Source organism: Eulemur rufifrons, chromosome 6 (genome assembly GCF_041146395.1).
Source record: "Eulemur rufifrons isolate Redbay chromosome 6, OSU_ERuf_1, whole genome shotgun sequence".
In the NCBI taxonomy this organism is placed as follows: domain Eukaryota; kingdom Metazoa; phylum Chordata; class Mammalia; order Primates; family Lemuridae; genus Eulemur; species Eulemur rufifrons.
The window spans coordinates 86,611,742-86,635,827 of record NC_090988.1 but is presented as its reverse complement, the minus strand read 5'-3'; the positions used below and the strand labels follow the sequence as shown (position 1 = coordinate 86,635,827).

At 38.9% G+C, this 24,086-nt stretch overlaps 1 protein-coding gene across 6 annotated transcripts in view; it reads right to left on the bottom strand.

Moving 5' to 3' along the window:
• TTC17 (tetratricopeptide repeat domain 17) overlaps positions 1-23,646 on the bottom strand; it is a 117,225-nt gene extending 93,579 nt beyond the window's left edge. For 5 of the 6 annotated variants that reach the window (XM_069469845.1, XM_069469846.1, XM_069469848.1 and 2 more), the window contains exons 1-2: positions 23,451-23,646; positions 1,584-1,673 (exon numbers count right to left, since the gene is read on the bottom strand). In XM_069469845.1, coding sequence (XP_069325946.1) covers positions 1,584-1,673; positions 23,451-23,609 — 249 coding nt within the window. In that variant the 5' untranslated portion in view covers positions 23,610-23,646. The remainder of the gene's footprint in view (positions 1-1,583; positions 1,674-23,450) is intronic. The other variant, XM_069469847.1, reaches the window with a different exon arrangement.
• Between the last annotated feature and the right edge of the window lie 440 nt (positions 23,647-24,086).

Genomic DNA, 24,086 nt, shown 5'->3' with positions numbered 1-24,086 from the left:
TCAATTACAGTCATGTGCTACATAATGCATAATGATGTTTTGGTCAACAAAAGATCCCACATATACAATGATGATCCTGTAAGATTATAATACCATATTTTTACTGTACATTTTCTATGTTCAGATACACAAATACTCACCATTGTGTTATAATTGCCTATATTATTCACTATAGTAACATGCTATACAGGTGTGTAGCCCAGAAGCAATAGACTTTATCATACAGCCTAGGTGTGTAGCATGCTATACCATTTAGGTTTGTGTAAATATACTCTATGATGTTCCCATAATGACAAAATCACCTAACACCACATTTCTCAGGATGTATCCCTATCATTAAGCAAGCATGGCTATTCAATCTATTCTATCAATCTATTTTTTTTTATTTAGCAAAAATTTTCACTTTTCCTATTCAGATTTTTAAACTGAATAGTAAATTATTTTTGTGTATTAAAAGGTAAGAATGTCTGCTGGGCATAGTGGCTCATGCCTGTAATCCTAGATATGGGCTTTGGGAGGCCAATGTGGGAGTATCACTTGAGTTCAAGACCAGCGTATGCGAGATCCCACCTCTATAAAAAAATGTAATAATCAGCAGAGTGTGGCGGTGTGCTCCTGTAGTCCTAGCTACTCATGAAGTTGAGCTGGGAGGATCATGTGAGCTCAGGAATTCAAGGTTACAATGAGCTATGATCATACCACTATACTTCATTTAGCCTGGGTGACAGAGCAAGATCTTGTCTCACAAATAAATAAATAAAACAAAACAAAATACGGATGATTTTTATGATTCCTTCTTGTTCTCAAGCACTCTTATTCTATTCTTCTCAATAATTTCCTCTCATTTTGCTATTTGGTTTACTTTTTCTATAACTTAGAGTTTCCTTAAAATTTGGATTTCAGTTTATCCTGTAATTTTTAAGCAGAGATTTTTATGAGGAAAAAATACTAGTTATTCAAATAACTCATACTGTTTGCTATTAAGTAAAGTAAATTTATAGAAATCAATGATAGTGAAAGGTTAAACTGATGCTTGATTTGTTTATTAAACAAAAAGGTCAGATTTTATTAGCACTAATAGGTTTCAAGCTTACAATTTACAAAGTGATTAATGCTTTTCATTTCAACCATAAGAAGAAGTGTAAACTAGCAAAACTCTAGTTTTTACTACTTGGGAATGAAAAAAATGACATTTTTTAGGCTACTAAAAACTTTCTTCCTTTTCATATTTTACCCAAATTCTTTTCTAAGAACATCCTCAGAGATTATATTCTTTTCACAGTTGACGAAAAAACTTAAACATAGAAACTTTGTTCAAGGATAAGTGAATTAAGAGTCAGACACATATACCCAAGCTAGGGTAGTCTGTTTCTCTTACTATTGCTCAAATATCACTTTGATAAGATAGTTTTTAAAACAAAACAAAAAAAAAACAAAAAAACCACGATATAAAGGTAGTATATTTTTGCAGAAGTCAGAGAAATTAGACTTAAGAAGTAATATGCTTTAGCTTTTTTGGAACACAATAGAAAGTGTGAAATGTAACAAGTTTCAGCTGCATTTCATGTGCCCAGTTGACTCACCTCCAATTCTTTGAGGTAGTTAACTGTTGTTTCTTGTCTCATTAATATGACTAGGTCATGAGGATGCTTCAAGTTCATTGGTGAATCCACCTGTAAGCAAGCAAGTGACAAATAAATAAATAAAGCTCATACTTCATTAACGTTTGGATTAATAAAGTCTCTTTTAACATGTCTTAAATTATTTTTCAGTCACTATTAAATAAGTGTTAGCTGCTCAGTAAAACTTAAGGGGTATTTTAAAGTGATCACATGTAAATTTTAACAAAGGAAATGACAAGTTCAATAGCTGTCTCTTGAACTACAACTTGAAAGAATGAGCATTTGAAGTAATTATTCTGACTTGAAAGATCATGTAAGAAATACACAACAAAGTGACTATAATCAACAATAAGTTAGGATATATTTTAAAATAACCAAAAGAGTAGAATTGTAATGTTCCTATCAATAACACAAAGAAATGTTAAATGCCTGAGGTGATGGATACCCTAATTACCCTGATTTAAGGCACATTGCATGCTTGTATCAAAACATCACATGCACCCTAAAAAGATATATAACTATTATGTACCCATAATAATTCAAAATAAAAAATTTTTTAAAAATAAATAAATCTTGTTTATTTAGTAGCACCCATGAAACCCATGAAAAAAAATATTCAAGAAGAGAAGTATTTGGAAATGAATGATAAAGTAACTTCCTTAAAAGATGTTATATGCTTGTAATAATAAAAAAAGGAGTTGTCTTGTTTTGATACCACATTTCATACCTGAATAGGTTTGGAAGCAATAAAAGGAAAATATTAAAAGCACTCATTTTTGAAGGCTATTTGCAGAAACCATAAATCAAAGATAATATAACGTAATCTTGAGATTTATTACTTATAGCTCATGTTCTCTGGATCAATAGATCAAGCAGCTATGTTGTTGAAGATGTAGGAAAAACGAATGCTCATATACTGGGAGCAGGTTTATAAATTTTTGTTCTCATTGTTTGTAGTGTCATTTGACAACATATATCAAAATGTTAAAAGTGCATAACCTTTGACTTAGCAAAACAAACTCCAGGAAACTATCCTATAGACACACACACACACACACACACACGTATATGAAGTATCCTCATGACAACATTTTTAGTGACCCTCAAAAAAAAAAAAAAAACCCAACCTAAGTCCATCAATAAAGGAATGGAAAGACCCACTGTCCAGTGGAATGGGATACAGGAGAAAATGTAAAAGCTCTAGCCAATGACCAGAGTGTAAAGAAGCTTTACTTAAGGAAGCCAAAGAAAGTCGGCTTGTTTTGTCCAGCCCTCAAGAGGTAGCTATTTAGGACATAACTCTATAGGTGTTTTTAAACAAGGTTTTTCTTTTAAAAAATTGGGGGAGGGGAAAGGAATGTGGAAGTATCATATGGCATTCTCATTCCAAAATACCTAACCAGTCTGTTTACCTGATATTTAGAGAATTGCAAGAATGAAAGAATAAGCTAAATGAAGATTTATATAGACAACTATTTAAAGTATAATCTTAATTTTAAACTAAAAAATTACTAGATAACCAAGGTTTTATTATATTTGGATAGCATGAGTCTGGCCAACATTCAGTTGTGACGAAGTACTTTTTATTTTCTTGAAGCTTTTAGGTCAGCAAAGATACGGCAGCTAGAGGAGGTATAAAGATAATATTATTAGCAGAAGGAAGGGAGTCCCCCTACAGCTGTCTTTCCCTTTTTGAGGTGACAATAAATGGCATGGATCTTAGCCAGATAAAGGTTGGCTACAGAACACTTGTAGCCTCAGGCTATAGACTTATAGCCTGACATACCTTTTTACTTAGGTATCTTCAAGTTCTTAAATTTTAAGATGTTATAATTATCTTTGGCAAATACCAATTTGAATTTTTTTCTCTCAAATACCTCTCCTCCTTGTAAGATTATGAAAGAAGGTATGTTTGACAACTTTGTTATACAGTTAACAACTCTGTAATATATAAACAACTTTGTAATATTGTCATGCTCAGCATAACATTCCTGTCAGTGAGACAACAAATATGATGTGGTCCCATAAGATTATAATACTATATTTTGACTGTACCTTTTCTATGTCTAGCTATGTTTAGATACATAGTTACCATTATGTTACAACTGTCTACAGTATTCAGTACAGTAACATGCTGTACAGGTTTATAGCCTAGGTATATAGTAGGCTATATCACCTAGGTTTGTGTAAGTTCAGTCTATGATGTCTGCACAAGGATGAAAATGCCTAACCACGCATTTCTCAGAATCCGCCCTCGTCGCTAAACAACACATGACAGTATTACAATGTCCATTCAACTAGTAAATATTTATTAAGCCAGGACCACTATTAGTCAGTATTTGGAGCCTCCTATGCCACATACTATGTGTAAAGGAATGGTAATAGGCTTTCAGATTCTTTAGCATTTAGAACAGGATGCTGTAAGCCAAGGAAAAAAAGTGACAGGAATGAGAAGTAGGGGCCGGGCGCGGTGGCTCACGCCTGTAATCCTAGCACTCTGGGAGGCAATCCTAGCACTCTGGGAGGCCGAGGCGGGGGTGGATCGCTCAAGGTCAGGAGTTCGAGACCAGCCTGAGCAAGAGCGAGACCCCGTCTCTACTAAAAAAAATCGAAAGAAATTATATGGACAACTAAAATATATACAGAAAAAATTAGCCGGGCATGGTGGCGCATGCCTGTAGTCCCAGCTACCCGGGAGGCTGAGGCGGTAGGATCGCTTAAGCCCAGGAGTTTGAGGTTGCTGTGAGCTAGGCTGACGCCACGGCACTCATTCTAGCCCGGGCAACAAAGCGAGACTCTGTCTCAAAAAAAAAAAAAAAAAAAAAAGAGAAGTAGGTTAAAAAGGACATAATGCACACAGAAGATCTCCAAGCACTTTTTGCTTTTTCACAAGGGACAAACAACCTTACAAATTTCCACTGCTGTATGGCACAATAAATGATGCTCATTATGACCTGAACCATAAATAAAAAGAATTATTTTTATTTACTTTATTTAAGAAGGTAAAGAAATTATGAAATATATTTTAGAGCAAAATTTAAACTTCAGGGAAAATCTGACCAAGTATTTGGAAATTAGGCTGTACGGAATTCTATTATTTGGAATGATTCATTCTCTAAGAGTTACAGGTAAACGAAGTTTCTAAAGCAACTTATTTTATTTTATTTTATTTTTTATTTTTATTTATTTTTTTTTTTGAGACAGAGTCTCGCTCTGTTGCCCGGGCTAGAGTGAGTGCCGTGGCGTCAGCCTAGCTCACAGCAACCTCAAACTCCTGGGCTTAAGCGATCCTCCTGCCTCAGCCTCCCAAGTAGCTAGGACTACAGGCATGCACCACCATGCCCGGCTAATTTTTTTTTTCTATATATATTTTTAGTTGTCCATATAATTTCTTTCTATTTTTAGTAGAGACGGGGTCTCACTCTTGCTCAGGCTGGTCTCAAACTCCTGACCTTGAGCAATCCACCCGCCTCGGCCTCCCAGAGAGCTAGGATTACAGGCGTGAGCCACCACGCCCGGCCTAAAGCAACTTATTTTAATAAAGAAAATGACAGGCTGGGCGTGTAATCCCAGCACTTTGGGAGGCTAAGGTGGGAGGATCGCTTGAGGCCAGGAGTTCAAGACCAGCCTGGTCAAAAAAGTGAGATCCTGGCTCCACAAATGAAAAAAAAAAAATTAGCTGAGCCTGGTAGTATGTGCCTATAGTCCTAGATACTTGGGAGGCTGAGGTAGGAGGATAGCTTTGCTTGTGCCCACGAGTTTGAGACTGCAGTGAGCTATGATTACACTCACCGCCTGGGTGAGAGTCAGATCCTGCCTCTAAAATAAAAAAAAAAAAAGAAAGAAAATGACAAACCATACAAGGCAATCTGATTTTATTTTCCCTTTGAATATGTTACATAAGTACAGGTTGAATATTCCTGATCTTAAAATCTGAAATCAGAAATGCTTCAAGTCCTAAACTTTTTGAGTGCCAACATGACACACAAAAGAAATGCTCATTGGAGAATTTTAAATTTTGGATTTTTGGATTAGGGATACTCAACCTGTGCATGTATCCAATTATATATAACAGCAGTAAATATTTTACTCATATCAAGTTCATTTTCACATATTTCATTTGTTGCTTTATCTAATTAACCAAGATATAGTTAATATCTATGCCTCTAATCTGGAGCTCTATTTCAACAAATTTAGTAAATTCACATGGTGACAGATACAAATATCATTGTATGAGGGTAATTACTTCATTACCAACTCAGATAAAGGGTGAATATTTTAAACTTAACCAATCTAAAGATATAAACATTTTTGATGTTCTATAAAAACACGTTTGAGTCAATCATTTTTCAATGGTCCTTTATGACAGGAAATTGAACATTTCTATTGCAACATTAATTCAAACCCTCACATACAACTTATTCTACACTGAACATATTTACATGTTTTTTAAATGGTATTCATCTGAATACATGAAAGCAACACAGGAAACTCACTCTTCCCCCAACAGCAGTTTGAAACTGATGAATAAAATATTATATTATGCAAATCAGGTGGTTTTTCGACAAGGAGGGGGATTATAGATTTTGGAGAGCAAAAACTACAAATACCCCCTAAAAGGAACCATTTCAGATTTTACATAGAGTTAAAATTTGGAGGGTTTGAAGATTTTATGTTTCTTTCATATTGTGTTAATATTTAAATAATCAAAAATTCTGAATAAAAGATTAAAATTATTTTGTCCTTAGTTTCTAACTTAAGGGGACATTTTTAAAAATGTTTATGGCATAAGATTTCATTCATCATTATGCTTTGAGCAAAGGCCAAAAGACTTGGCTCCAGTGATATTTCTTTTGTGAAGCCATCTTTCTCTTGAGCTCCCACAGTACTTTACACACACTTCTGTAATAGCATTTATTACACTGTTTAATTACTGTATGTCTGTCACTCCAAAACAATTTTATGTATTCCTCTTTCCACCCGCAGTATGTAACATGCTTTCGGATACATGTTAGGCACTTAATACACTGTTGATTGATGCATGACAGTGTCTGGTGCCACATTTGTTGGATATTCCATCTCCATCTGCTAAGGCATTACCATTCACTGATAACTACCTGTAAAAGGAGGTAAAGTGGCTAAGCCACCAGGGATCAGAAACAAAATACATCTTTGATCGGCCTTTGACTAGCTATGTGACTTTAAACAAATCGGCTTCCCTGCCTTGGCTGTTTCTTCACCTATAAACTGGGGGGACCCAACGAAATGACTTCTAAAGTTCCTTTTAATTTTCATATCCTATCTCTACAAAAGATTTTATTTTATTTTTTTGAGACAGGGTCTCACTCTACTACCCAGGCTAGAGTGCAGTGGCACCATCATCGCACACTGCAGCCTTGAACTCTTGTGCTCAAGGGATCGTCCTGCCTCAGCCTCCCAAGTAGCTGGGACTATAGGCATGTACCACCAAGTCCAGCTAATTTTTTTTATTTTTAGTAGAGGTGGAGTCTCCCTCTGTCACCCATTCTCCTTCTTGGCTATATGTTGCTTAGGCTTTTTGTTGTTGTTGTTGTTGTTAAGAGACAGAGTATCACTCTGCTGCCCAGGCAGGAGTGCAGTGACCCAATCATAGTTCACTGTAGCCTCAAACTCCTAGGCTCTAGTGATCCTCCTGCCTCAGAGCCCAAGTATCTAAGACTACAGTCACATGCCACCATGTCCGGCTAACTTTTTTCTTTTGGTAGAGAAAGGGTTGTCCCAGCTGTCAAGCAATCCTCCCACTTTGGCCTCCCAATGTGCTAGAATTACAGGAATGAGCCAGGCCCTCTATGAAAGATTTAACATTATCATAAAAGTATCACACTTTTACTACCCTGAAGTAATCTATATTCAAATGAATGAAATTACTATTCTTTCAATTTGCCTATATAAATTCTTATTGGCTTTGGGTGAGAACAATTTCTAAAGCTGCAGCTAAAAGCCTCTTTTAAACTTTCAATTTGTTAAATTAAACCAAGGCTCCAATTAGCAATGGCTATTTCTGAGCAGTTGTTTGTTGTATCATAGACAACAGGAGCCCTCTTTGTCCTTAAGCCACTTAATTCTAACAAAGTTCAACTTTAAAAAATCTTTTTCTCATTATAAGCTAAATACATGATACTGTAAAAACAAATGTAATACTGTATAGACAATATCAAGAAGAAAATAAAAATTACTTTAAATTTCACCTTCAGAGATATCTGCTGTTAGATGTATCAAAAAACCCCAAAAAACAATATTGCGATGACTATCCTTACACTTAAATTTTTTTGGATAGCTGTCTGATTATTTCCTTCCTAGAAAGAGAATTGCTAGGTTAAAGGAACTATTTTTTTTTACTTTTAAATTTATAATTTTTGCTAGATTTTCTCCAGAATAGTTGAATCACCTTAAACTATCAATAGTGACTGAGTTTCCACACATCTTTAGGAACACAGAAATAAGGATGAAACACATTTTAATCTCTTTCTTGGCTACATGTAGTTCTTCTTTTGTGTATGTGATATTATAAAACATATATTTGGTCTCTGATCCCTACCCCCCATTCTTCCTGAAATACAACTCCTAAAATCCTTAGAATCTCCAAAGTGATGTCTGTCTGCATGCTGATGAGCTGACTGTGGGTCTTAGGTTGCTTCAAGATGGGGGCGGGTCTCTGGAAAGACCAAGACATGATTAGCGGCTCAGAACTTTCAGCCCCACCTCCCAACCTCTGGGGAAAGAAGAGGGAATGAAGATTAAACTGATTACCAATGGCCAATGGTTTACTCAATCATGCCCAAGTAATGAAGCCTCCATAAAAACCAAAAAAACACTAGGTTTGGTAGCTTCCAGATTGCTGAACACATGGAGGTTCCTGGAGAGGGCACGGAGGGTCCGCACCCCTTCACCCGTATCTTGCCCTATGCATCTCTTCATCTGTATCTTTTGTAATATAATAAATTGGTAAATGTAAATTTCCCTGAGTTTGTGAGCCACTCTAACAAATTAATCAAACCCAAAGAGGCTATTGTGGGAACCCCAACTTGAAGCTGGTCAGTCAGAAGTTCTGCAGGCCCAGGTTTTTGAAGTGGGATGAATGTCTAAAGGTGGGGGTGGGGGGCCTGAGCTCTCAACCTGTGGGGTCTGGTGCTATCTCCAGGTAGACAGTGCCAGAATTGAACTGGAGGAAACCTAGCTGGTATCAGCTGCTGAACTAACTGCTTGCTAATCTTGTGGGGAAGAGATGCCCACATATCTGGTATTAGAAGCATGTTATAAGAGTATAGAGGCAGAAAATGAGCTGTTTTTTCCACTCACCTCTCTTTATCTGACAGCTTCTGTATCATATTTTAAGAATATGGTTTCTAGTTAGTGAGACTCTGGGGGTGATTATTCTCTTTTTGTTTATTTATGTTTTCTGACATTTTCTACAATATTACTTAAATTTATCAAGTGTTTCTTTTTTTAATGTGCTAGTTATAGGTCATCTTAACATGAAACATTAGAGCACTATGCAACACGTTTTATGTTTTATTTTATTTTATTTTTGAGACAGAATCTCGCTCTGTTGCCCGGGCTAGAGTGAGTGCCGTGGCGTCAGCCTAGCTCACAGCAACCTCAAACTCCTGGGCTTAAGCCATCCTTCTGCCTCAGCCTCCCGAGTAGCTGGGACCACAGGCATGCGCCACCATGCCCGGCTCATTTTTTCTATATATATTTTTAGTTGGCCAGATAATTTCTTTCTACTTTTAGTAGAGACGGGGTCTCGCTCTTGCTCAGGCTGGTCTCGAACTCCTGACCTCGAGCGATCCTCCCGCCTCGGCCTCCTAGAGTGCTAGGATTACAGGCGTGAGCCACCGCGCCCGGCCTTATGTATTTATTTTTAAACAAACTGTAATGACAAGTATAATCTCAGGTCTGAGGAACAATCTTGTAGCTTTTCCTCATGTATTTACAGAGATACAATCCCTCTCACAGATATGGGACCAGGTAGAACACCTCAAAAGTGCAACATCTTCTATATTTTCTTGCTCCTTACCTTTCTCCCCTCAGATTTTTACCCTTATCTCAAATCTAGTTCACAACCATTTCCAAATGATTCCCTAAGAAACCATTAGGAAATGTGGCAAACAAGATGAGTTTTAGAGGAATGGAGTGAGAGAGGCAGAAAAGTTTGACACCTCAGCCTTCATGCAACTCTCTCTTCAGGATTCAAGTCTAACCATCATGGATTTGTACATGCTTTCAGGTTTAGAGAATTGCAAGTTCACAAAATACCAGTCCAGCCTTAGGTCTTTAGAGGGACATACATGGGCTCCTGGCTATAATACTTGTCAAAACTAACATGTAAGATAAACAGATATTTGACCAGAAACATTTAATTGTATGAGATCAATAATTACTATGAACTGTTAGGATTTAGAAATATTTTTGTTAAAGATATCTTTTTGAAGCTAGAATACTTGTGTAGTATTTTAATGAGAAATTAAAAACTAGTCTCACACCAGACATAGTGGCTCACACCTGTAATCCCAGCACTTCAGGAGGCTGAAGCAGGAGGATCACTTGAGACCATGAGTTCCACACCAGCCTGGGCAACAATGAGATTCCCATCTCTATAAAAATTAATTTAAAAAAATTAGCCAGCTGTGGTGGCACACTCCTGTAGTCCCAGCTACTTGGGAGGCAGAGGCAGAAGTATCGCCTGAGCCCAGGAGTTCGAGGTTACAGTGAATTATCATCCTGCAGCTGTACTCCAGCCTGTAAGACAGGGCAAGACCCTCTCTCTAAAAAACAAACAAGCAAAATCAAAAAAATCCAGTCTCAATCTTGTAGGCTATCAAGTCATCAAAACTAAAACCAAACTTTAAATAAATGAAAATACCAAATCCTGAGCATTATATGATTTTTCATGGATTCATATCCCTATTTTCCCAAGTTTTACCCTCAACTAGATTTTACCTTCTCATTTTCATGGTTCCTGGAAGACAGTATTGTAAATGCTTAAACTCACATAAAATAATCTAGGTATGTGAAGTATACTGCATAGCTATTATCTAGATTTAAACATTTACAGTGTTGCAGGCAATTGTATGAAAACATATCAATCACCATTTTCCTAATTGATGAACAAGTTAGTAACCATTTTAAACATTAATAAAAAATGAACAACTTCTTATAAAAGTGCTACCAGTCTACATTTTCTAATTTATGTCACCAGGAAATATACAAATAACACAATGAATAAAGTAGAAAATTTGCAACTTTATAAGGAAAGAAAAATAAAACAATGGATCAGGACACAAGAGTCACGGGTTCTTTCTCATTTGTATACTTCATGGTATTCTTATAAACATATTTAGGAGCAATGCAGCTGTGTAGTTAGAGTTGTTTTATATGTAACTCTCAGAAATTCCAACAGCAAATATTTATTGAACACAGTGGCAGGAACAATAATGGCCCAACAAAGATGTCCGTGTCCTAATGCCTAGAACCTGTGAATACATTATGTTACATGGCAAAAGGGAATTAAGGATGTTAACCAGATTAAGGTTGCTGATCAGATTGCCTTAATTAAAATAGAGAGCATAAATGGATTATGAGGTGGGCCCAATGTAATCACATGGGTCTCTAAAGGTGGAATAGGGAGGTCAAAGGGAGAGATACGACTAAGAACGGTAGGAAGAATACAACATTGTTTTGGAAGATGCAGCAAAAGGGGGCTAAGAGCCAAGGAATGTGGGCAGCGTCTAGTAACCAGAAAAGGCAAGGAAATGGATTCTCCCCTAGAGCCTGTAGAAAAGTACTCAATGCTGCTGTCCCCTTTAGCCCAGTGACACATGGGTGGGGCTTCTAATATAGATAACCATAAGATAATAAATGTGTGTTGTTTTAAACCATTAAATTTGTGGTAATTTTTTACAGCAGCAATGGAAAACTAATACAAACACCCTTTAAGTGCCAGACATAATGCTAGACATTACAGTGATGAATAAAATAGGTGTGAGCTTGAAAATTCTTAGTCAGATGGGTTGTTAGTCAAATATTTGAAAAGGGACATTAAAATCATTGCCAGAAATTGAACCTTATCAGCTTTATCATTACTCAGGTGATAGGGGATTACTTTGCTATTTCATACTGGAAATTCCTGCTCTAAAAAAGAGACAATTAAATATCATTCAATTTGATTACTCATCAAAATATAGATCAACTATGGGGGGGAAGAAATCAGCATGATCAATTTCTTTTACTGCAACCCCAACAAGTGTGAAATAAACATTAAGGACAAAGGTTTAATTTTTCTATGAAGATAACAAAACCAAACTGAAGGTTCCTTTTTTTGTTCATACTTCTACTGATGGCAACAGCACTGTTTAGCTAAGAGCAATGGATGGAATTAGTGATCTTTCGTTACTATCAGATTACGAACAAGGTTTTACCTGTCCCAAATACTGTTGGTCTCAACACAGGATTCCAAAAAAACCAAATACTGTTGGGCATTTTCAAACACTCCTGTTGCAGTCCTTTATGACAATCTGGCAGTATCTAAGAAAATTAAATATAATGCATTCTTTGAACCAGATAATTTCATTTCTAAGAATTCATTTTACAGACATACTCATAGAGGCAAGCAGAAATGTACACATGAGCATGTTTACTTACGACAGCATTATTTATGATAGTAAAAGCCTGGAAACAATCTGAATGTCTGTCACTAGAGGACTGGTTATGTAAATTACAGAATATCCATACAATAGACAACTATGCCATCTTAAGGGAGAAGGAGGTAGCTTTTTATTTCTGACATGGAGAGACGTCTAAGTCTATTAAGTGACTAAAAGCTAGTTGTGAGATAAAATGTTTTCAGTTCTGTTTAAAAATAAAACACAACTGTGTGTTTCCAAGTGCATAAAAACTTTTAAGAAGGCTGGGCGTGGTGGCTCATGCCTATAATCCTAGCACTCTAGGAGGCCAAGGCTAGAGGATTACTCAAGGTCAGGAGTTCAAGACCAGCCTGAACAAGAGTGAGACCCTAGCTCTACTAAAAATAGAAAGAAGTTAGCTGGACAACTAAAAATATATAGAAAAAATTAGCCGAGCATGGTGGCGCATGCCTATAGTCCCAGCTACTCGGGAGGCTGAGGCAGAAGGATTGCTTGAGCCCAGGGGTTTGAGGTTGCTGTGAGACAGCCTGACACCAGGGCACTCTAGCCCAGGCAATAGATCAAGGCTCTGTCTCTAAGAAAAAAAACAAAAAAAAAAATTTTTAAGAATACAGAAGAAAAAGTTCACTGTGATTACATCCAGGAAGGAGAGGACTCCAGTAGTTATAAAACTTTCACTTTTTGTTTTATAACAGCTGAGAAGTTTGGAAAAACTATAAAGTACAATGATTATGCATTTTATAGTTTTTTAATTCAAATGCAAAATTGAAAATAGATTAAATTTTTAAAAATTTTGATGAATATTTGTTTTACAAATAAAACTATAGAAATATTTTTCATATGTTGGTAGCAATGTTTACAACAGCAGAAAAGAGAATAGGGTATAGAATCAGAAGATCTGAGCTTGAGTTCACACTTTGCCACTCTCTATCTGCAAGGCCTTGGACAAGGAGTTTAACCACACTCAGCCTAAATTTCTTTATTCAACAGAAAGATGATCAATATCCATACCTTACTGGGTCTCTATGAGGCTAAAATGAAATAATGAATATGAGAACACTTGGTAAAGTGTACAGACATTAAATTGTTTTTATTACATTACAAGATACCTGTTGATATCCTAAATTGGAGTCACTTCCATTATATGACTGTATAAAATGCAAACTCTATGAAGGCAGGGACTGTGTCTCACTCACAAGTACTCCAAGTACCTAACACAGAAGGCATTAAAATATGTGCTGAATGAGTGAGGTAAGCATGCCAAGTGCAATAATGGGCACACAAAAAAACACCCAGCAAATACTTGCTGAAATAAAAATGTTCTTGACTCCATTTGGCCACTTCCGGCATGTACTACTCTCCTGAGCTTTACTAACGATAATAATTACCCATCTCAGACCTTCCCTGCCTAACAAGCAATTATATTCAAGGGGGAAAGGACTGATTAAGTGTTTCAGAGGGAAAGTGAAGACTAAAGTAAGATATTAGAAAAAATACATAAATGAGTTATTTTCAAAAGTTAGATTCATGAATTAGTTACTACCGACGGAACAATTATGGGAGGCACAATATAATCTGTCCATTGTGAGTTCCTAATAGTATGCCTTCAAAGCACATATATACTTTGGCTTATATAAAATTTTCATGATCTGCCTGGTGCAGTAGCTCATGCCTGTAATCCCAGCACTTTGGGAGGCAGAGGCAGGAGGATTGCTTGAGGCCAGAAGTTAGAGACCAGCCTGGGCAACACAGGGAGACCCCATCGCTACAAAAAATTTTTTAAAAATCAGTCAGGTGTGGTGGCTTATGCCTGTAGTCCTTGCTACCTGGGGGACTAGGGCAGGAGGACTGCTTGAGCCCAGGAGTTTGAGGTTACAATGAGCTATGATCACGCCATTGCACTCCAGCCTGGGTGACAGAGCAAGACTGTGTCTCTTACAATAAATAAATAAAATTTTCATGACCTTATAGGGTTTTTTCCCACTTTATTAAACTTCTCATTATTATGGATGCATAATGGTTGTATATATATTGGGTATATGTGATGTTTTGAATGACCTTATAGGTTTTTAATAAATGCTTCTTTTGTACATGTATAAAGAATTTTCTTAATGTTAAGCAACTTACATAATATTCAATTTATTTAAATAATGCCACAATCTCAAATATAATAAGAGTTCTTTGAGCATATAATAAAAGGTATGTTGGAGAGGTTAATATATGCAAACAACCAACAAGAAATTAGATTATCTGAGGCACCATTTTACAACTCTGGTTCAGAGATACCATGTTCTTAGAGAAGACTTAGGTTGTCAAGGCATTTTATTAGTGACAGAGAGAATGATTAAATTGGCTTGTCACCTTTAAAGTAAATGTACTGTTCCTACTCCAGACTACTAAAACAATGGTAGCCCTTCAGTATGCTGATATATATATAAAGTGCTATTACAGGTGTACATAACTGTTTGCTTGCACATACAAATATGCACACATTCTCTTTCACTTAATATTTCCTGAGTGTATACCATGTGTCGGGCACTGTTTTAGGCACTGGGGTTACTTCACTGAACAAGGCAAGGTTGCTGCCTTCATAAAGCTTATGTTCTTATGGCAAGACAGCCAATAAAATCTGGCTGTCTGGAACGTGCCAGCAATAAGTGCTATGGGGCCAGGCGCAGTGGCTCACGCCTGTAATCCTAGCACTCTGGGAGGCCGAGGCAGGTGGACTGTTCGAGGTCAGGAGTTCGAGACCAGCCTGACCAAGAACGAGACTCCGTTTCTACTAAAAATAGAAAGAAATTATCTGGCCAACTAAAAATATATATAGGAAAAATTAGCCGAGCATGGTGGTGCACACCTGTAGTCCCAGCTACTCGGGAGACTGAGGCAGCAGGATCGCTTAAGCCGAGGAGTCTGAGGTTGCTGTGAGCTAGGCTGACGCCACAGCACTCACTCTAGCCCAGGCAACAAAGTGAGACTCTGTCTCAAAAAAAATAAATAAATAAAATAAAATAAATAAGTGCTATGAAGCAAAGGAAGAACATAGAGTGGTGAAAGAAGATGTTATTTTAGAACAGAGAAAGAGAAGAGGTGGCATGTGAATAGTGACCTGAACGAAGAAAGGGGCTGAGCCATGATGATATCTGCAGGGGAAGGGACAAGAACAAAAGGTCCAAAGGCAGGAAGGAGCTTGATGGCTTGAAGAACATCCCAAACGCTGGTGTGGCTAAAGAACAGCACACAAGAAGGAAAATGGTATCTGAGGCTGGAGAGGTAGTCAGGGGCCAGGTTGTAGATCTTGCATGATCTTTTAGGTCACAGTGAAAACTCTAGATTTTAATCTTTAAGTGTGATGGGAAACCACTGAAGGTTTTCTGATGTTGTTTCCTTCCTGTCCTAAAGTAAGTGACATGACCAGACTTACGCTTTTTAAAAGATCACTTTATCAGTGGTCAAAAAGATGTGGCTGAAGAAATGTTTTTAAAAATCATTTTGGCTGTGAGCTAGGCTGACACCATGGCACTCTAGCCCAGGCAAGAGAGTGAGACTCTGTCTCAAAAAAATTTTTTGAAAAAAAAAAAAAAAATCACTTTGGCTGCTCTAAGGAGAACAGAATTTATGGGACAAAAGTGGAAGCAGGGAGACCAGTTAGGGAGCTACTGCATAGATTCAGGAAAGAGATGAAGATATTCTGGACTAGGGTTACAGAAGTAGAGGTGGAAAGACATGGCGGGATTCAGGATATATTTTGGTAAAGCTGACAGGTTATTGCTAGGTTGGGTATGAGATATAAGAGAAAGAAGGATCAAGAAGACACCAAAATTTTGTAGGGTGGAACATTAAGGGTTTAGGACATGATGTAGTTGTGATGTCTACCAGACGACTAGATGGAGATGTCCAGCAGGCAGTTGGATATATGAGTCTGGAGTTCAGAGAGAAGTCAGGACTGCAGAGAAGATTTAGGAGTCTTCAGAATGTAGATGGCATTTTGTGCCATGAGACTGCATAAGATCACCTGATGAGCGCATGTACAGAGGGAAGAAAAGAGGCACACCAATATTTAAGACTCATAAGGAAGAGAGGAATTCAGCAGAAGAGAATGAGAAGTCATGGCCAGGGATTTAGAAGAACAACCAGCTGTGTGTGTCCTGGCAGCCATATAGGAAAATAGTTCGATAAGGTATGAGGATAAATGCTGGGCTGCAAGAAATTAATATTACTGAGAACTGAGCACTGAATTTGGTGATATGGAAGACTTTAGGTTTCCTGACAAGAGTTGTAGGAATCAAGGATGGATTGGAGTGGGTTTAAAAGAGAACAGGAGAAGGAGGAGACTCCATAAGCACAAACAACTCTTTCAAGGTGTCTGGCTATAAGAGACCCTCACACACAGAGGAATTCCCCTTGTGTTTGCTTTTGCCAAAAGGAGTATAGCTGAGATGCAGGTACTGCTTACATCCTGCTCCCTACATTCTGGAGTGCAAAGCTGTTCTAATCTTTGAAATGACCTGCTGGCAAGCCCTCTTATTCCTCATATCAGGGTGCCTTCTGTTTACTTCCACCAGTGTTGCTTCTGAATTGCAACAACTGCTGAACCCCACAGCTGATTCTAATCCCTCCTCAACAGTGCAGCTGCCATTCCTCATCTACCTCTCCTCTGCTCTGTTTCTTCTGCTTATTTACCATTTGTTTTCCTTGTCTCTTCTCCATACTTTCTGATGCCAAGGCAATAAAGATGACCTTTTAGATATGATATTAGTGACAAAGAAGATAATTTCCCTCATATAGCACAACATGACCACAGTAAATAGGCAGGAGTGATCGCTGAAATTATGTACCTATTGTGCACCTTTTCTGAGGGCCCAAGGGCTGATTCACTGATGGGTTACTCAGAGCTTTAAAGATCTGAAAGTCTGAGGCTTCTTTTAGGCTAGTCTCCAGATGATTATCACAATAGTGAATACTATAAGGCTTCATTCAGACAATGGTAAATTCCTAAAAGGCAGAAACCACTTTTCAAACTTGTTTATGTCATCCAATCAACTGCCATCCATTGCAGCCTATGTGCTTTGGCAGTGTGAGAGACGTTGGAGTTGCAGAGATGAATACAAAGACTCCTTTCATGGAGCATGTCTAGTAAGGCATTTATATAAATAAATAGACACAACATACTATGATAAATGCGTTCATAAACGAATTCAGGATGCTATGGAAGCACATAGAAAGAACAGCTTATTCAAATTTGGGCATCGTAGTACCTTCACCAAGAAAGTGATGTTTAAATTATGAAGAGTATGAGTCAGCCAGATTGGGGTGTTGGAGGGAAGAACAACATGTGCAAAGGCCCAGAAATGAGAACATAGCATATTTAGGGATGCTCAAAAAAGCTAAGTATGGCTAAATGTGTGTGTGTGTGTGTGTGTGTTTGTGTTTGTGTTATTCTGGGGAGAATGTGGAGCACTCAAGGATGACCAGAAATAAGGCTAGAGAAAAGGAAGGGACAAGTCAAAAGACATGTTAGAGAATTTGGACCACATCCTGGGATATGCACTAAACTGTTAAAGGTAGTTTTCCCTGCAGAGAGAGAGTGGATAGAGGTGGAGGAACTGCACTTTATTACCTTAAATACTCTCATGCTGGACATTTATTTTTACAATGCCATGCATTATTTTTGGAATTCAAATTTTCTAATTAAACCAAACAAAGGAATAGAGCAGTTAAGAAGCTGTGGCAATAATTAGGTGGCCTGAATTAGAGTAACAATAGTGGGTATGGAAAGAAGATATAATTAGAAAGTAAAATTAAAAGATCTTAGTAAGGGGTAAGGGAGAAAGAGGAATTAAAGAAGACAACTAGATTTCTAACGCGAGCAACTGGGTGGACGGTGAATAGTACTGTCTTTCATTACATTAGGGAAAATAGGGCATGCCACTGGTTTAGGGATAAAAATGAGCTTCAATTTGGTCACATTAAGTGTGAAGTACCTAGGGGACATTCACATGGAATTAAAAGTTAATAGAGAGGTCTTGAATCTACAACTCTGGAGGAAAAACTCTGAGTTGTAGAAAGGAATATGGATATTCTCAGCATGTATATGGTAACTTAAGTCCTGAGAAAAGATGAGGTTGCCCAAGTGTATGTAAAGAGTAAAACGAGAAGGCTGGAACAGAAGTTGGAGGACTAGCAATACCTAAAACTGAATTTCTGACTGGGCTCATATCTGTAGTCCCAGCAACTCGGGAGGCTGAGGCAAGAGGATCACTTAAGCCCAGGAGTTTGAGGTTGCTGTGAGCTATGATGATGCCATTGCACTCTAGACCAGGCTACAGAGTGAGACCCTGTCTCTACCAATCAATCAGTCACTGAATTTCTTAAAATAATGTGTGGACTACCTGCATGATAATCTCCTAAGGAGTTTGATAAAAATACAGAATCCTTCTCTCTACCACAAACTTGCTGAATCAGACACTCTGAGTTGCCTGGGAACCTGCATTTTAAGCAAACATCCCAGATTATTTTCGGCAAATTAAAGTTTGAGAACCACTGATATAGAGGATGAGCGGATGAATAAGAGCAGAGGAAAAAAAGGTTAAGGAGCTGAGCTCTGCTTGCCTCCAAAGAATCTCTTGTCACGGTAGCCAACAGAAAAGAGCATATCCATCAAAGCATAGTGGATTGGCAAAAAGTAAATAGTCAAATATTTGTTCAATAAGTAACTGGGAAAATTATTTAGAGTTTTAATTTATCTCTGCCTATTTCCAAACTCCTCCTACGACTCTACAATAATATAAAGTGAATACTTGGGTAATTTATAAGACAAATAATAGTGGGCAATAGCTAAAAAAATGGATTGAATAAGAATCACTTTGATGCCAAGGTCTAAGACAAATTGCAGAAGTTAAGCAGGTGCCTAGCAAGTTAGTGAATAACCACCATGACCTCTCAGGTCTAAGTAAATCTCTTCAGGGGGTTTCCACGTGTATAAACATAGAAACAGGGCTCTGTGGCAAAAAAGATGGTTTACTTTTTGAAAAGCACAAAAATAAAGCTGTCAGCTTCCCAGTGCCATCTGTATGCTCTCTCCCAGATTAACCAAATTACTTAACATCAGACTAAATTAAACCACTCCTTCACTAATAAGCTATTACAGACCAATAGATAGAGATTTAGCCTGTTTGTCCAACTGAAACCGATAGCTTTTCTTGGGTCATAGTTGCTGAAAAAGTCACTTATCAAATAGTCCTTTGCCAAGGTTGCCAGGCTTGGAGCATCAGCTTTGTCAGAAATCTCCAAAGAAAAATGAGAATTTCGTTTGATGTGATCAGGTAAAAGGATCTATACTCCAAAGACACTTGCCTGACTGGAGACAAAATGATTAACTAATTGCCAAATGAATTCACACTTATTTGGGACCCCACCCACTTACCCCCAAGCTGAAATGATCACAAAATATTCTGCAGAAGTAAGGCAAACTGGAAAAGAAAAGACATTTACTTCATTATTTCCATTTTTGCTTTTGTTTCTTTCTAGTCTTTCATTTGTAGGTGCTATGAGGAAAAAAATGTACTTCACATTTACTGAATACAAAGTATTCACTAGCATGCTACCGTAGACTAATATATTTTTACTTATTACTACCACTAAATGTCACTCATCAGTTGTGTGACTTTGGGTGACTTTCTCTTATGAGTTGTACTATTATAATCTTTAAGAATTTTTTCCATATCTAAAATTTTATGGTTCTAAGATTGGAGGAGAGGGAAACAGTGGCCAAGAAAGTAATATTATAATGTAAGAGAGAGTTGATAAAGATGATACTCTTTATTTACTTAGTTTTAGACCTCCACTTATGAAGAAAGAGAATACGCAGAGGCAACGAACCCAGTGCTAGAAGTACAGCTTCTTGATTCAATAAGCCTACTACTAACAAACTGGCAATGTTTTAAGAGTTCATCTGTTAGCTGGTAACTTAGAACATGGAGCATAAATTTTTCCACAGAAATGGTGTGGTGTATAGTGATTAGTCTTGTAGGCTAATTCACAAAGGTTTATTTAACCTGTGATGCAAGTGAATTGCTAGACACTTTTGATAAAAATAGAAAACAGATGTTACCACACTAGTGACTAAGCAAAAAGAACATCAAAATGAGAGAACAAAAAAAATTTGGCCAATGCGGTGTCTCACACCTGTAATCCAGCACTTTGGGAGACCAAGGCAGGAGGACTGCTTGAGGCCAGGAGTTTGAGATCACTCTGGCTAACATAGTGAAACCTCTATCTCTACAAAACATTAAAACAAAAAATTAGCCAGTAATAATGGCACACACCTGTAGTCTTAGCTACTCGGGAGGCTCAGCCCAGGAGTTGGAGATTATAGTGAGCAATGATCATACCACTGAATTCCAGCCTGGGCGACAGAGTAAGATCCTGGCTAAAAGAGAAAAAAAAAAAAATTTTCCTTGAAGCCTATTCTTCATAAAGTCAACCAAAAGACCTGTCGGCCTGATTATATTTATAGATCCTCACAGTAACTAGATTATGATAGCTTACCCAAGTCCACAGACTTCAAGTGAAGGACCCTTGTTTAAATAAAGGAGATGGTCTTACTAGTTTCCAGTTACAGGGCACAGACACTAGGGTATCAAAAGTATGCCAAAGCCCAAATCTGGGAGAAAAGCACAAAGTTGGAGACGAAAAGGAAGCAAGGGCCTTTTCTTAGCTTTTCCCTGGTGGCAGTGGAAAAGGAACTTAGTGGCTGGAATGTTTTCTTCACATCCAAGCTCCAGGATTCCCTGGACCACACTCAGGAATTCAGTAGTAGCTCAGTAAACACACAGCCTAAAAAGTGGGGAAGGCACACTTCCTAGCTGAGGCAGGGACTGTGGAAAGAAAGAATTCACACATGCCTGTAGTCCCAACTACTCAGAGCCTGAAGCTGAGGCAGAAAGAATATGAGGCTGCAGTACATGTGAACTGCCACGGCACTCTAGCCTGGGCAACACAGCAAGACCCTATCTCTTAAGAAAATTCATGGAACTGCCATGCCAAGTACTAGACATCTGCTGCTATCAGTAGCAGCCCCAGCTTTGATTGTGAAGAGGCTGCCTGAAGGAATGTATGCTCCTTGTTCTGACTAAAGCCCCATTTCAACCCACCTAAGAATGTAGGGTTTCTAATACATATGCATGTTCACAAGCCTGCAATATGTAAGTGGTGGGTGCCCATCTTTGCTAAACCTTTAAATATAAAAATCAAATGAATGTTTCATGGCTGCCTGAACTTAACACAGTAAATGTTATGTATAGCAAAAGTGTTGGAAAATTCAATGAAAAGGTCATATACTTAATGCAGTAGTAACTTGGCAGTGATCCAGAAGATTCTTCAGATTTCCCCCCTTCTCTGAGGCAAATTACCAGTAATCCCTACCTTTCCCCACTAAAATATATGTATCCAGTGTACAAGAAGAAGGAATTTGCTAAAGAGTGAAAATCAAATCAGACTCTACTTTCCCGATGCAATGTTAATCACAGAAATAAAACATTTCTACCAGCTTTACTTTTTAGATGAGCTTTCTCAGCTGAGTGGCAGGATACAAAAATGGGAAGAAGTCAATGTCATAGAGTATAAATAGCTGTGTCCAAAAACAATATTGCAGAATAACCAATAATAGAAAGGCTCCCCAAATTGCAGCAGGAGTGACTTAATTCCATGTCTCCCTTCATGAGGGCCTCAGAGAAAATCACTATCAGGAATCAAAAGAAAGGTGGAAGCAACCAGGACCCACATAAGATTGCCAATCTTACGTTTAAAAGATGGACTCACAGTGTTTTCTAGGGTTTCTGAAACACACACACACCTATATTTTAAGTCTCAGCTGGTACAGCCATGAAAAAGAAACTTCCTAGTGTAAGTTAGACAGAAAATTGTCACCCAACAGGAACACCGATGTTCTTTTCTCAAATATACTGGAAACCACTCATGAACACCAAGACTGATTTTTAAATTATATTTGTTTAACTCTCTCATTATACTTGAGGTAAAATTCGCCATCACAAGGCAAATCTAAATCTAAACCTCATCTTAAACAAAAGTAAACCTTTCAATGTGTTCCCATCACCATTCATTACACATAATCCAAAGTACCAGTAATTCCCCACAACACAGGTTAAAACGTTTGAGATCAGTGGGCTAAATTGCATAGGGCACACACTTCACTTTTTAAATGTTTGCTGGACATTTCAAGGTTGTTCTCAATCATTTGAAGTTATTAAGTTCACCAAGATTTTGTAGCAGAACACGCAGACGTACTACTTAGGCACCAGCAGCATTTACAAAATGCAGACAATCATAAAGTTATATAAGAAAAGCAGTCTCTCCTCTAAGGAATTAGTTTAGGCACACAAGAATCCAGGAAATCGCTTATGTTCTATGCGGGACTGGGTCACAGGAGCTAGGTAAAGAAACAGTGCAAAGTACACTGGGAGACAGGGCAGTTACAGCTGAAAAGATACAGGCAACGCCACCAACGGCATCTTCAAGCATTCCTTCACAAGGGGAGTGTGTGTGTATGCTGTCTCCATCGAGCCCCTGCTAACCTGGGTAACGGTACAAGCTGAAACCACCACAGCCAGAAACGAATTCCACTATGTGCCTGAGGAGACCTGGGGGGAAGCGGCATTAAATGGTCCACTGACTAGGGGTGCAGAAGCTGTCACCGCCCTGGGACTCGCACGCACCCCAGCGCCGCCACCTGCTTTTTACTTCCTCCCAGAGGGCTGGTGATGCGTGGCCCCGAGAGACACCAGAGGCAAGGATAATGAATCTGTGATTTCTAAATCTCGAGCACAAGAAAAGGTCCCCAGGGCCTGTCCCCTCACAGCCGCGCGACTCTTCCCCACGCGGCGCGCGGCCCGGGGGCTGGAAGGCTGAGAACTTCCAGGCGGCCGAGCAAGGGCTAGGAGACAAGTGGGGAGGGGGCGGGACCGTGTCTGAGTGCAGGGAGCGCTGGGGTCGCCTAGCCGGCACCATGGGAAGGTAGGCTGGGGGCGGAGCCGCGCGGAGCCACACAGCCAGGGGCCGGCTCGGGGAATCCCCCCTGGGGCGAGGGCGGGCACTGGGGGAAAAGGGACGCCCAGGCCGCTACCTGCTGCTGGATCTTCCCGTCCTCCGTGACGACCCAGTGCGTGGTGGCGAAGGCCCCTCGTGCCGCCACACTCAGCAAGGCGGAAAGGCTGAAGAGCCAGCCTGGGCTGGAGCAAGGCGGCAGCTCGCACCGGCCGCGGACCCCTACTGCCGCCGCCATCTTGCCCCCCCCAGGCCCTACCGCTCACACCGGAAGCGGAAGCGATTCCCCGCCGCTCGCCATCTTGGGGAGGTCGGCGCTGGAAGGGGAGGAGCCGAGAGGGCGATGCTCGATGACGACCGGCTTCCTCAGCCTCGGTTTGGGCGGCCAGGAACCGCGGCCTCAGGCGGCTCGCCCAGCCTGGCTTCAGGGATGGAGACAGCTTTCTGGTGGTTGTTTTCCTGTGGCGGTACGATCTCAGAGCGTGGGAGCAGGAGGGAGATTAAATCAGTGGTCCAGGTGGAGTTTAAGCCTAAGTGAGAGGATTCTGAGTGTTTTTTTAAAAAGATAAATCTTTGCTTTTTACCAAATTTTTATTCCTGGTGATGTAAAATAGTTGGGAAACAAAGGTATGCTTTCGAACACCTAAAGAAGGAGAAGTGTTACTTTCATTCTTAAAGTCTCGCAGTGATGGAAGCTTCAGAATGGAGAGGGTGG